At 41.5% G+C, this 15,252-nt stretch overlaps 1 protein-coding gene across 1 annotated transcript in view; it reads right to left on the minus strand.

The window, feature by feature from the left end:
- LOC109309784 (NACHT domain- and WD repeat-containing protein 1-like) overlaps nucleotides 1-14,273 on the minus strand; it is a 17,804-nt gene extending 3,531 nt beyond the window's left edge. The window contains exons 1-7 of the mRNA XM_019534664.1: nucleotides 13,221-14,273; nucleotides 12,632-12,771; nucleotides 11,281-11,409; nucleotides 9,097-9,428; nucleotides 6,271-6,407; nucleotides 2,684-2,812; nucleotides 2,250-2,497 (exon numbers count right to left, since the gene is read on the minus strand). Coding sequence (XP_019390209.1) covers nucleotides 2,250-2,497; nucleotides 2,684-2,812; nucleotides 6,271-6,407; nucleotides 9,097-9,428; nucleotides 11,281-11,409; nucleotides 12,632-12,771; nucleotides 13,221-13,933 — 1,828 coding nt within the window. The 5' untranslated portion in view covers nucleotides 13,934-14,273. The remainder of the gene's footprint in view (nucleotides 1-2,249; nucleotides 2,498-2,683; nucleotides 2,813-6,270; nucleotides 6,408-9,096; nucleotides 9,429-11,280; nucleotides 11,410-12,631; nucleotides 12,772-13,220) is intronic.
- Between the last annotated feature and the right edge of the window lie 979 nt (nucleotides 14,274-15,252).

Below are 15,252 nucleotides of genomic sequence, written 5' to 3' on the forward strand. Positions count from 1 at the left end.
CCTTCAAGACACATTTGGATGCTTATCTTGCTGGGATCCTATGATCCCTGCTGACTTCCTGCCCCTGGGGTCAGGGGCTGGACTCGATGATCCTCCGGGGTCCCTTCCAGCCCAAATCTATGAAATCTATGAAAAACCTTTGGCATGTAGCTTATTGGCAGCTGTCTGTTGATTTACTATGCAGAGAAGCTAAGGTGAACACAAGAGAGAAGCAGTTATTGTTTTAAGTTGTAGAAGTTCTAAAAAAGCTCAAACTTAGATCTTCAGTAATAACAACATTAATGTTATCGAAATGCTGAGACTACAAGATGCCTGAATTTAACGAAGTATGACATTCAGATCTGGATTTTCTCAGTCTGGAGTTGTTGAGATTTGGCACATGTTGGAGATAAGGGCCAGTCATGAAATTTGAATCCCAGTCCAAACATTTCAAAGCTTGGAAGTATTTAGCTCCAAAATTTTGATCCAGGCTTCTCCTCTACTTGTGACAAGGGTGGAGATGCACTTATAAAATGTCCCCTTTCATTACATGATTTAGTTTTGAGCAGTTAGATCCAAATCCTATTTTACCCTTAAGGTATATAACAAGTATTCAGGTTTTTAAAGGCAAACCTATTCCATCCTGCATAAGTGCCTACAAAAACAATCATGGATCAACTTTCTAACCCACCTTTATGTCATTCCTAAGAATAAATTACTCAAAGCAGCAAGAAAAAGGACAAACCACCCACCTTTTGCACTAACCTATTGCATTAATGGTATTTCAGAGACTTAGGAATAGGATTGTAGTTAGCTGCCTGAGTACCACTCAGAGTGTCCAAGATGTGAAATAGGATTTGGATCTTAGATTATTCTCTAATCATCTTGCCATAGAACATTTCATATTGCCATCTTTGTTGACATACTTTCTAACAGGTATAAAACCACCATGGATTCTAACAGAAAAAGCTTATAACAGTGGTCTCCAACCTTTTTAGGTCACAGATCACTTTTGGAATTTAAAAGGAACCGAAGATCTACCTCCCCCCCCTCAGCAGGTAAGACTGTGGGCAGGGGAGAGGAGAGGGGGGAAGGGAAAGGGCCATGGGGGATGAGACATATTGAGGCCCCAGCCCTAGCCTCACTCCCTTACTGCTGGAGCCTCAATCTGCCGCCCCCCACCCCCAACAGTGGTGAGGCAGGGGCAGGCCCTGCACAGCCAGGGCAGGGAGGGGTACAGAGCCATGAGCGGCTCATCCGGGGTGGGGGGGCATGCAGCCCAGGAGGACATGGGGTTGTGTGTGCCCCCAGATCTGCACATGGGGTGGGGCAGGGTGGGTTAGGGCTGGGGCAACGCCAAGCTGTTCCCAGCTGGGCTGCACTCAGGCCGGGCGGCTGTGGTGGCAGCACTGGAAGTGGGGCCACAGAGGGGCTGTAGCTCCCCCCCAACCCCTCTCCCAGCGCTGCTGACGTGTACTGAGTGCAGGCCTGGCGAGAACAGCCTGGTGCAGCCTTCCAAGCTGCAGCTGCAGCCCGCCATCCCCCACGTCTGCCAGCCACTGGGCCCCATGTCCTCAGGGGGCAGGGGAGGCTGTGCTGTTCCCACTGGACTTGGCCTGCATTATGCTTGGTGGCAGCGCTGGGAGTGGTTATTGAGGGGGCTACTGCCCCCTGTGGCCCTATTCCCAGTGCTGCTGCTGCAGCTTGAGCACAGCTCACCCAGCTTGAGCACAGCTCGGCCAGAAACAGCCCGGCACTGCCCTGGCCCCAGCCTCAGCCTGCCCCACCCCACCCTGTGGGCAGAACTGGAGGCATGTGCCCCCCTCAGTGCTTTCCTGGGCTGTGTGGCCCCCTCCCCCAGATGAGCCGTGAGTGGCTCCATCCCCTGCCCCATCCCAGCTGCTGCTGGGGGCTGGGTTTTGTGTCCCGAGTCCCACTGCATGTCCCCCTGGGCCTCTGCCCCTTACCTCCCCAACTGACTGACCTGCTGGACTTGTCAGGGGGTGGTGCACATGTGTTCAGCCCTGGCAGCCAAGGATTGACTTCAAGAGGCTCTGGGACCCACCAGTCAATCCCGATCAACCGACTGGTGACCACTGGCACTGGCCTATAACAACATTGTGAAAATCTTATATGTATAATAATGCAATGCAGTAGTAGGGACTAAGGATAGAACTGAAAGTGTAAGGTTTCTGTTTTACATAATTCCTACATAATTCAGTCAAACCCATTTCACAATAACAAGGCTCAACAGAAGTGGAGTCACTCACCACCAACAGGGACTGAAGGTAATTTGGCCAGATGCTTATGCTCTTCAGATTCCAGATTCCATACTATTATCTCAGTGGTGCTGGTGTTTGGGATACAGCTGAATGCCACAAGATGGGACCCCAGGTGATTAATAAAGTAGGTGGAAATAAAGTCACTGCAGCAACCCTTCAGTGTGTGAGTGTAGACAAAGGTACCAACACTGAAGAGTTCTATATGAACAATATCCCGCTGTCCCATGAAGGGGCATCTACAGAAAATGAAGGAGATGTACAGAAACTAGTTTAAAATAAATACTAAACCAAGACTGGATACTAATCCCATCAGAAAGGTATTTTACAAAGGCAGCAAGCAAGATATAAATGAAAAGGTACCACATCCACTATGAAAAATATTGCAAAATATTGAAGAATGCTATTTTCTACACAACCTCTACCTGAATATGACAAGGAAGTATTCCTTAGTTATGGCTACTCCTTCAACTGCAACTCCTGGTTCTTGACTTGTCAGTTTAGCAGTCACCTGTCCCTTTTTGGCACTGAACACCATAGCTTCTTTTCCACTCCTGTCAAGAGAAGAACAAATGAAACTAGAGATTCTATGTCACCATTCTCACTTTGCCAAACCACTAAGCACAGTATGATGGCTAGAAAATGGTATTTAGAGGTTTACTTTTAGGAACTGACTTGTAGGTAAAGTAGATATTCATTAGAACGATGGTCAGGGGAACAGCAAGGGTGAATTGGTTTCAAAAAGCCTGTTTGGGACAGTTTCCTTCAAGGCCCACCGTGTCTGAAGCCAGAAGACACACTGGTTGGGAAACTGAAGACATGTACCACACTGTTCCATAATATGAACAGTGTACCCAAACAGAGATAAGGGTTTCTGCAGCATTGGTGCCAGGTCACAATGCCCAACTGCAGAGCCCTTGGGATTTCCAGCTTTGGTGGATGGACCAAATTAGGAGAAACCAGTAAATAAGCAAATTAAGATGTGTGCATGTGATGGGTTTGTGAAACAAGGAATAAGCTGACAGAACAAAATGTAGACTGTATTAAGACCACAGGGAAACATATCAATGATGCTGAGGAATGAAGAGTCATCAAAGGGAGATAAAGAATACAAACAGAGGGATTTCAGAGCAGCATAAGGCCCCAAGAAGGGAATCCAAGGCGACCATGAACAAAGGACGCACCACCAAAACATCTTACCCACCCCACTATGGGAATGGGCCTTGGCCCTCGCTCTCCAGGCTGCTGACATCTGATATTCAAGAGAGAACCTCAAGGTGAAGCTTGATTACTGGCCAGACATATCTTCCCTCTGTGACAGCTCTGGGACTGGTATATATAGACTCTGCTTGCCTTGCCTGCATTATTCTTATTTGCTATCACTGTCAATGAAATTTGCCTGTTATCAAATGGAGAAGTCATGGTCAGTCTGAGGGTTTGGGTCTGCTCAGAACAAGGTATCTGGGTCATAAATTCAGTGCCAACAAGTCCACAGACAGAAGCCAAACCCACAAAAAGCAAACCCTGTAAATGCTGCCCTACACTTTGGACACAACAATTAAATACACAAATACAAACTGGGGAATAAGAATCTAGGGGTTAAAGTGGACAGAAAGCTGAATGTGAATCAATAATGTGCTCTTGCTGCAAAACACTCAATAGCATACTAGATTGTATTACTGGATTGTATTAACAGGAGTGCTGCCTGCAAGTCAAGGGAAATGACTCACAACTGGTGAAGTCTTACTTTGAGTACTGTGCTGAGTTTTGGGCACAATACTTCAAGACAGACATAAACAGATTGGAAAAGGTCCAGCAGAATGCAAGGAAAAAAGTGATCAGAGGTCTAGAAAACATGACGTATGAGAAGAGGCTGGAAGAACTGGGATAGTCTAGAAAAAGAAGATTGAAAAGAAATTTGATAACATGCTTCAAATCCTCAAAAGGCATTTATAAAGAGGATAGAGATAGACTATTTTTTGTAGCCTCAAAGGATAAGTAACAGTTTTAAATTGCAACGAGGGAAATTTAGGTTGGCTATTAGGAACTACTTTTTCATTAGGTATCAGTTAATGCATTGCGACAGATCACTTAGAGAGGTTATAGAATTTCTATCCTTGGAAGTTTCTAAGAGCATGTTAGACAAACAATTGACTGGGATAGTTTTGACAGGGGTAATTTGGCCTTGAGAAGAGGGTTAGACTAGATGACCCTCTAAATTTTCTACGATTCATTAGATTTCATATACAACCCATAAGAGTAACCCTGTCAAAATGCCATAACTACAGCTTTACTGCCTTATTCTGTGCTGTGCTATTTGTGTTTCACTACAGTTATATTTTAGAGCAATATACTGAGAAATATTGGTATGGCTTTACCTTATTTCCTTAGAAAGCCTATCATTTTTCAATGAACAAAATATTTACATACAGTGAAATTAGCTATGAAACTTCTGATTGGCCAAAACACTGCTGTGCTGCGTAAGCACAAATTTACTTCTCAGAAGCATGAGCTCTTTTCCTAGTTTTCAGTTTGGTATTCAATCTGACCAAATATTTGTGAGTCTGTATTTTATATTTGTGTTACCACATGTGTTTGATGAACACACTGTGCTATTAAACACAGCAATGTAGATTATTATACAGTCCAGTGGGTAGAAAATCGGCTTGGGGGATGCACCCAGAGAGTGGTGGTGGATGGGTCATTTTCAACCTGGAGTAACGTGGGCAGCGGAGTCCCCCAAGGCTCTGGCCTGGGACCGGTACTATTCAATATCTTCATTAGTGACTTGGAAGGGGGAGTAGAAAGCACCCTGTCCAAGTCTGCTGACGACACCAAACTATGGGGGGAGGTACACAAACTAGACAGCAGGGCGTGAATCTAGGCTGATTTGGATAGGCTGGAGAAATGGGCCGAACAGAATAGGATGCAGTTTAATTAGGGTAAGTGTCCTGTGTTGCACCTGGGGAGGAAGAATCATCAACACTCCTACAGCCTGGGAGGTACCACTCTAAGTAGCACAACTGCGGAAAGGGATCTCGGAGTTGAAGTCAACTCCAAAATGAACATGAGTCACCAGTGTGATAAGGTAATAAGTAAAGCTAACCGCACCCTTTCTTGCATAAGTAGGGGCATTGCAGACAGGTCTAGGGAGGTGATACTTCCCTACTATGCAGCATTGGTCAGGCCGCTGCTGGAGTACTGCATCCAGTTTTGGGCGCCACACTTCGGGAGGGATGTGGATGGCCTGGAGAGGGTTCAGAGGAGGGCCACTCATCTGGTTAAAGGCCTACAGAAAAAACCCTATGTGGACTGATTGGAAGACCTGAACCTCTTCAGCCTCCACAAGAGGAGGCTGAGAGGGGATCTTGTGGCCACCTACAAACTCACTGGGGGGAGGGGAGGGCAGCAAGAAATAGGGGACACAATGTTTACCAGGGCGCCTGTCGGGGTAACTAGAAATAATGGCCACAAACTGGAAGAGAGCAAATTCAGATTGGACATCAGGAAAAAATTCTTTACAGTGAGGGTTGCCAAAATATGGAATAAGCTTCCAAGGGAGGTGGTGCTGTCCCTTTCCAGAGAAGTGTTTAAAAGGAGATTGGACATAAATCTGGCTGAGGTCATCTGACCCCAGTACTCATTCCTGCCCAGGGCAGGGGGTCAGACTTGATGATCTAATAGGTCCCTTCCGACCCAAACATCTATGAAATTATGAAACTATAAACCAAAAGAACATATATTTTCTCACACAGACAATTTGCCAATTTCAAGTTATATTTGTGTTAGGGGAAGGGAAGGTACAATGAGAGAGGTCATAACTACAACAGATTCCTTTTAGCTTAATGCCCAATTACAGTGCAGACTGTTTAATGACAATACAAGTCTAAGGAAAACAGAAGCAGACAGGACTGAAGCAGAACTGCAGTGATAGAAAGGCTGGGCAGGACAGCTGAATTTGAAGAGGGACTTCCTTTGTTTATGGACCTGTGGTAAAACAGTTTCTACTAACCTGTAAGCACAGAGGACATAGTCTTTCACTGAATTCTTTGATACCAGTATGGAGTGATCCTTGTGTACAGGGGCATCATCTTCTGCAAAAATGTGTGCTTCATGGAGCAGCTGGCATGAATCAGTCAAATCAAACACCTAGAACCAGATAGTAATTTAATGTACAGGTTCATGGACATAGCTGCCCTTGCTTATCACCCTCCTTCCTGTGCTTCCCTTTTTTGGGCCTTAGAACAATATCTGAAGCAAGTGACGTTATTTGAGGAGATAGGGAAGAAGTAAAGGAGAAAAATTAGATGCTTGCAACAGTCAAGAAGAAAGAGCTTCAAACAGTAAATAGGCAGAAACTGAAACAAAATGGGAAGAAACACAAAGTGAGAAACTGCCAGAAGTAATTGAGAGAGGAGGGGAAAGAAATACACAAAATCCAGAGAGAAAGAGGATCACAAATTAGTTTATTTAAAACTAATATGGCAGCTCAGAGAAGTTCATATATACCATATCAGTGGTTCTCAAACCTTTTTTTCATGGACCACTTGAAAATTGTCGAGGGCCCTGGTGGACCACTTAAACTTTTTTTTGTTCTACAAATCAAAGCACACAACTCATATTTTAATATCAGTAGTCTTACCTTTCTAATGCAATAGATGTGCCTGTTTTTTTGAGCAAAGTTCTGGGAAGTTGGGTGTAGTGTTTCTCAGCTTTCGCCTTAGGTCACCTTTCTGCGGACCACCTGAATGCAGCTTGCAGACCACAGTTTGAGCACCTCTGTACTCCAGATCAAGGTTTTCTTTTCCCCATTCAAGGTGGGGAAAAAGCCTCAACTTGGATTAGAGTATGGCTTGTGGCAGGGACAGGGGCCAGCTCCAGTTCCAACAGGGGCCCAGGGTCTGGGGTCCTGGCTGGAGCCAGAACTACCACTGTTGCCTGGGATCAACAGTTTTGGAGTTAGCAGTAGCTGTGGTGGGTCAGGAGCCACTGGTGTGGGTCAGGGAGCAGGTACCAGCACAGATCTGGGAGTGGGCAGGGGGGCAAGTGATGGGGGAGAGGCAGGGGACAGGTGCAGGGGCACAAATAGGGGGCTAGTGGTGATGGGGGGCACAGTGTTGGGGGTCAGACTGCCTGTCCCCTCACACCACTTGCATCTTACTACCTATCCCCCCACTACTGTTCTCCCTGCCATTTGCCCCCACTGCTGATGCTTCCCATGTTGCAGAAGCTAAAGGAACACATTTAATATGATCCTGCAATAATTAGATGCTATACATGGAAAATTATCAACAATTTATAATTTTCCATGTATAGCACCTAATTATTGGGGGGCATCTTTAATTCAAAGTCATCTTGGATTTGGGTTAACCTTCCTCCCAAAAGGCTACGGTTTTCTCCTCTTCATTTTCCAGTCATTAAAAACCCTGCAGTACATTTCAGCAATTGTTCAGGACACTGAACATCATAATTATTAATTTAACATCAACTAGTTAGTCTCCTTTTCTGGTGGGTTATTTTCCACTGACACGTTACCACTGAAAATCTTCTTTGGGTAGAAATAGTCTGAGAAGATCTACTCACTCTATCTTTAAACTGGGGGTTTTAATTGGATTAATTGTTAAACTAAATAAAGAAACATCAGCCTCCCTGAAATATTGAAAAATGGAGACCATCCAAAAGATTCTATTAGATGGGATTAAATATTAATGAGAGTTATTAAAGTCTCATTCTTCAGGACACAGGGTAACTATTAGCTGAAGATGTTTAAGAAGAATAGTATCCCATGAGCAAATCATTTTGAGTTGGGAGGGGCAAGGGAAGTCAGGGAGTGGAGGAGGGAATCTGGGGGGGTTTCTGCACTTTCCTCTAAGGTATCTGTCAGTGGCCACAGTTACATAGGTTATTGGCCTGGAAGAATAATTATTCTGAAGTGAGAATTGGCACATTATCATATGCAACAACATTGAGTTCTATGACAAATTTTGAAGGTCTGTTCAGCTAACTGTTTCCCTATGACCACAGTTGTGATAGGAAGTATATATAGCTGCTGTCTGGGTAAGTCACTTAACCTCTCTGTCTTAGTTTCTCCTACTTAATAGGGATAGGAGAGATTAATTGACTAATGAGTTTACAGTGCATCAAGGATGAAAAGTGCCATAATAATACTAAGTATTCTAATATTTACCTGAGCCTACAAGGTACTTGTTCAGAAAAACCTACCAGCACAGAACACTGCTCATCTCAAATGTATTTTTCTGAATTACTGTGTTTTACAGGTTTTCCCATTACATTAATATTATCTAGCTCTCTCTCCACCCATCTTTCCTTTCCACATCACTTTATGCTTATATTTGTAACTTGAAAAAGGTACATAGCCCAGTGCTTGCAGGGCAGCATAAGTTCTAATTATGTGTACACGTTTTCAGCACCACATTCATATTGTCTGCTGACATGTATGTCCTGAAAAAATAGTACAACTATTCAGAATGCCAACAAGTTTTTACAGGAGCTCCAGTGTGTCTTCTTAAAATGCTGTCATCCTCCCATTCCAGGATACATATTAGCACTCAGTCACACGTCTAAGTTTAATATATATTTGGATACTCTTTAAAAATTATAATTCACCCATTTTAATGTTCAGGTGATCTTTTTATTTTGAGCCAATTAAAAGAGCATAAAATGTATGCATGCACTCACCTCACTGATATGCTATTTTAAATGGTTAAGGCTATTTGTTATTATATGAATAAATACTTCTGTAAAATGCCTGTTCTGTTACTGAAAACCTAGTTGTCCTTATCATTCGTTCAGAGAACATTAAAAAAACAAATCTCACCTTGACTCGCAGGCTTCCATCAAAAAAGACCAAAAGGAATTGCCCATTCATTGCAGATGTCAGTATTGGAGTGTCTGGAAAACCATCAGCTTTATAGATCACTTTTCCCAGGGAAAGATCCCAGATTTTAAGGGAGTTGTTTTCAGTCACTGCAACCAGCCTATTTTCTTGGCACACAGTAATAGAGTCAATGTTCTTCCCAGCCCCACGCAAAGTGAAGGTGGCTTTACCAGTGTTCAAATCCCAGTATTTCAGAGTGCCATCCTGAGATGCTGTAACAACCATGAGATCCTTCTGGGTTTCTGCAACTGCTGTGATCTTGTCCATATGACCTAGGAGTTCATGGAAGTGCAAATTCTAAATGACTTACGTAATAGTCCAAATTAAATTTGGTCACTTTTTGTAATTACATATTACTGTCTGCTTCCAGTACATTTAGTCTTGATGAGATTGATATTTCTGTCTTTTTTCAGGTTTCCTCAAGGGTTTCTACCATAATATATTCTAGACAGGAACACTATAATTAATTCAATACTTTATAATAGAGAAATCAATTGCTCAGAATTCAGGAAATGTAGAGGTAAACCTAAAATATGTATTAAATTTGGCCTTCTCTTCATATTATTATTAGTATTATGTATTTTTCACTTAATACAAAATATAAATATAATGTCAAGTGGATAAAAACCACCAAACTGAAACAACCTACAGATCCACATATACTAGCAGTTGCAAGCTCACAGTTTAGATAACCTTAGTCTTTCTCCAATCTGCATCAGATTTTCCTAAGCAACTTTTTTCCTTCTCTTTCTCTTTGTCTTCCAATTTTAAATGTAAACTGTCCTTACTTCAGAAATACTCAAGCAACTGTGTTCAAACCAGGCTTATTGCTTAGCACTCGGTATGATCTACAACATAATCATGTGGTTTTTAACTTGCTGTTGTCAGTCACTTTTGAGCTAGTAAGGTACAGCTTCTGATTGGAAAATAATGGGAAAAGGTTGTGGAGAAAGCGTACTTTCTCCAGGAGTGCATTTTGCAGACTGGAATAATGATTTTATTTTTTAAAAATTTTTTCACAAGAACTCCCGCTTTGGTCAGAGACCACGCATAGTCCCCAAAAAACTTCAACTCAGGAGGAACTTTGAGTGTAAGACAGTTGTGAACAATTAACAAAGGAGACTAGGTTAAAACTGGGACACCATAAATTCATTATTTTATATCAACAATGCAACAGTAAAGCTAGCCATGTTAGTCTGAAGTCAGACAGAAGGCAGGGCAAGGTGGCACCTTTGAGACTAATTTTTTCTGTACTTTAAACAGATAAAGCCGTCAGATGCTAATTTGGATCTTTTCTTTTAAGCACAAGATAAAACGAGTTGGAGGCATCTGTTATGGGACTTGGGCATTGTGAAGCTGAGTGCTGTTAGGCCCACTTGTTAGGCCACTGGAGTGGAATCAACAGCCCTGGGTGAGAACCGATAATTGGTTCTGTAGAGAAGCAATGCCACACAGATTCAGTTAGCCTTTGTTGTTAAAAATTATTTACCTCAAGAAATAAGGAATCATGAAACTTAGGTCATGGTCAGAACCAATTTCACAGCATTCTAAGTTTCCTGCATAATCATTTCTTGTCTCCCCTTAGTATAGATCTGTCACTTTCTACCCATTTTTGTGCAGATTGAGAGGTATGCTACTCAGAATCCCATGCCTAGTTTTCATATTCAGTTGTTCATCTTCTCCAAGGCTTTTGTCCTTGGTTTTAAGCTGTTTTTGAAAAGCTCAACAAACAGCTGGCCGTAAAACAGAACTGCTGGCAAATTAATCTGAACAAGTAACACAAGAAAGGAATTTGCTGACACTGATGGCACACAGCAGAAGTAGAGCACTGCCTTACAACTGGCGGTTTTGTTATCTTTTTTTATCAAACAGCAAATAAAAATAACAGTCAGTTTTCACAAGCTTCAAAATCTAGGAATGCTGAATATTTTATTGTCATAACTCACTAAACAATGTGATTCTTTCCTTAAATTGGGAGAGAAGAGGCAGATTGCTAATGAGGGTCCTGATTCTACTGTTCTTAACCAGACAAACCTCCTGCCAAAGTCAGGCTATTAAGTAAGGACTAAAGAATTTAACCCCAAACCCTTTACAAAACATTTCAGAAGTATTTTTCCCACCTACCTGGCAGAAGTTCACAAAGGAGGCCACCAGGGGCCAGAAGACAAGTTGTTGAAGGCACAAGAACAGGGATGGAAGACTTTTGGCACTGAGATAGCAGAGCTGGCAAGTGCGGGTATTTTTTAGGATCACCTTAGTTAAGAACAAAAGAGCACATTTGATACTTCGTATCTTGAAACTTCTGATTATTCAATAAAAAAACCATTGGACACAACTGTGACAAAGCACTGTTAGGTTGCTCGCAGGGCTCCAAGCTACTCTTCATTATTCTGAGGGTTGTCTACAAGGAATAGACTAAAATTTGCCCCTTGTACAACTTCTTATCACAGGACAGCTTACTTCCATGTGCCCTTGGACTAGTCCTTGCAATTCCAATAGCACTAGAGGTCTTACCCTGGTTTGTACAGAATTATAGGGGATTGTAAATGGGGCAAGCCTGAAGTGAACAATTGCTTTGAAAATCACTTTCACCTCAGGCAGTCAGTAAAATAAATAAAACCATGAAAAGATTCATTACACAAGAGAGTTAAATGGTACAAGAAAAAGTAACCACGGAACATGAAGATAGGATATAGATACAAAATGTAAGAATCTCACACTCTGTTCTGACTCTAAAATAGTCCTTTGGAGAGCAATGTCGGTATTTTCAGAGACCAACTTTCCTGCTGACTCTACCAGCACTGACAGCTAGGGATGTGGATTTAGTCTCCAACTTCCCAATAGGCCCTCCCTAAACACCTAAAACCTCCCAGAGGCTGGGTGCCTCCATGTTGCATTAGTCCTCCTGTCCAGGAATGCAGGGACACAGTGATTAATGCCGTCACAGTCACCCCTCCCCACGCACCTCACCAAATCTCCAGAACCATGGGTATCCCTTTTCCTTGCATATAATGTGCACCCCATTTTTCCCCAGCTGCTTTTCTTGGAGGGGGGAGAGGGGAATGTGCAGATTATGTGCAAGAAAATATGGAAGATGACCAAGTCTTTCATTATACTGAATTTCTTAACATCTTCCAATAACCAGTAGTTCACAGGTTCTTCTATAATAATGATAATGTTTTCACCCCCTCTGACTGCTCCAGATATGTGGGCATGGAAGATAAATATTGGGAACATTGTTTATTACTATATGCTAGTTTCAATCATTTAACAATGTTCTTATTGTTTCACTCAAAGTTACTTCCCATTCCTAAAGGCAAAAATAACAAACCTTTAATAGTTTAAGTTCCTTTTTAAAACACAACTATTTATTAAAACATTTTAAAATCCAGAGCCAGAGAATGCTAAGTACAAATGCCATGGTCAAGAAATTGAATTTATTATAAATAAATAAATAAATGTGGTATGTATGTACCTGGTGCTACTGGTTTATCTGCAGCTACAATTTGATGAAGACGACCTATAAGCTGTGAAGCCAGCTGATATGGGTCCTTTAGTAAAACTTTCTTGGATAACTTGAGAGTTTCACTTAACAGATTCAAGTCAAGTAATGTCCTGTGGGATAAATAAAACAAACAAACAAATGCTCTATCAAATAATGTATTGTTTTTACATGGAAACTCAGAAAAAGACACAGGTGCGTTTAGAATTTTTTCATCTAAAGAGAGTTTTATTAGGTTTTTTTGACTGAGACAGTTGATGACCAAAGTAGATGGCAGATGTGCTTTAGCTGGAGACCTTGGCCCCAGGAGGAGAATGGGGCATAAGAATACTTACCAGAATTTTATATCCTGAGGGCCTAGTTGTAGATGGTGACATTTATATATAAAATAATTGTTAGTGAAAGAGAATAGACCATGCTAAAATACTATGCTGCTGTTCAGAGGCAATACATACAATGCTGGAGTAGTGCATGGGAATAAAGAAGGGAGGCTCAGGTCTCATTTAACTTCCAGATCTATTACTATTATTATTGTGCTTCTTAGGTTCTATTGTAAACTCACCTCTCAGTACTAGCAGCTGCTTTTAAATCCTCTTCTATGCTGATCACTGATAAAGCACATGCTTTATGTAAAAGAAACTCATAGTTAAACAGGCATTCTGTTATCAACATGGGAATATTATTGGATTTGATCAGGTGATATGAAGTTCCAACAAGCTTGCGAAGGTTGAAAACATAACTGACTTTGGATTCCTTCTTCAAAACCCAGGCCAGAGGTTGGGAAGTGGTCATTTCACCATTTATTTTGGGAGCCTTGTGTCCCAGGTAGTAATCTGCAAAAGCAGCATGCAAAGACAGCTGCAAATCACATGTTTTCAGGTATCGCTCCATACAGATATGCTTCAGAAATGAATGAGTCCAGCTGAAAACGTAAGTGTTCTCACTCCTTTGTTCTACCAGATGTTCCCCAAAATCTTGCTGAATTTTCATCCATAACACTTGGGGGAATGCTAAAACGGAGACCTTCTGATATTTTGTTATTTCCTGCATTACCGTTTCATCCAGGGACAAGAGATCAAGCAGTTCTTCCAGTGCTATACCATTTTTTGACAGAGTGATGTAGGCTGCCATTCTTTTGATGACTTGCTCTCCATGGTTTTTTTCCATTTTGGCCAGTAACCACAAGTACATTTTAGATAGATCTGGAGGAAGATATACATCTGCCTCTAGGCTAAACGATGTCCACAAGAATGATTCTTTATAGGCACAAAACATATAGAGTGGTAGTGGGCAGGCTACACACGCCTCTATTAAGAGTTGCTGCTGGTAAGTTGAGAGTATTCGACAATCTCTTTTCAACCAGCAAGTGATAAGATCATTTATTTCTGTAGGTGTAAGAGAAGGTATTTGTAGAATATTCTGTTCTACTCCAATTTCCTGCAAAAACAAAATAATTTAAAATGAAACCAAAAGGATTGTGTGTGTGTTTTCTGTAGTTGTGTCTTATCCAAAAACTGCCTTAAACAATTAAGTGCTTCCCTACCTTCTCACAATAGGCACAATCTTGCCTAAATTTACATACTCATATCCCCACTGAACTGGTAAATGAGGAAAATTCAGCACCAAAATAAATTTCAACTAAATGTGTAATATTTTGATATTTCTAGATTCATTGAAAATCCTGCAATGCATTTCTAATAAGACTCTTGGTATTTGTTACGTCACATTTTGTGTTCAGTAAATTAGGGAAAATCATGATATGCTCAAAGAAGGCTTTTATTTTTATAAAAGTAGTTATGTTAAAACTTATTTCTCAGACAAAATGCATACCCCACCATAATAAAACTACTCTTTTCCTGCGCATGGTTATTTAATGATGTGCATTAGCCTAATAACACTGCACAGTAGGTTATTAGCACAGTTTTTGCCATGACACTCTACTGCACAGTGTTATTAGGCTATGTGCAGTAAGCACCTCATGTAGATGCATCCACTGCGAGTCAAACCAGAATACCAAAGACAAACCTGATTCACAGCATATGCACTGAGGTATTGACATGGCATGCAATAGATGTATTATATATTTACTCTATTTCTTGCTAGGATTTGTTCACTGTACCATCCTGAACATGTTTTAAGAGTATAATAGTAAAATCAACATGGCATTGTAATATTTTTTTAAATCACATGTATTCCTAATATAGTCCAGAGCTTCAAGCTATGAAAATACATGGCAGAATTGTTTTGTAACTGTCATAAATTACCTGTTTAACAACTGAGTTCACTAACCAAATATCAAACATGCATGGACTTAAAAATTATAGAACAACAGACTACAAAACTAGACCTCTGGGTTTCACCTGTTATACTACTCTTTTCCTGCAGTCAGATCTGTGCTGGCAGACCTCTGTGGCCTAACCAACCTCCACGGACAGAAGATCCAGCTGTACAGTTCCAACTGCAGCAACAGGATACAAATCAATAGGAGCTGAAGACGGTCAGGTCATTGCAAATTCAGAACTTTACAGGTTAAGAACTTGATTCTGTGAGACTTTCCTCACAAGCACGATTCCACTGTTACCAATGGACTAACA

Source organism: Crocodylus porosus, unplaced genomic scaffold (genome assembly GCF_001723895.1).
Source record: "Crocodylus porosus isolate Cpor-Errol unplaced genomic scaffold, CroPor_comp1, whole genome shotgun sequence".
In the NCBI taxonomy this organism is placed as follows: Eukaryota; Metazoa; Chordata; order Crocodylia; family Crocodylidae; genus Crocodylus; species Crocodylus porosus.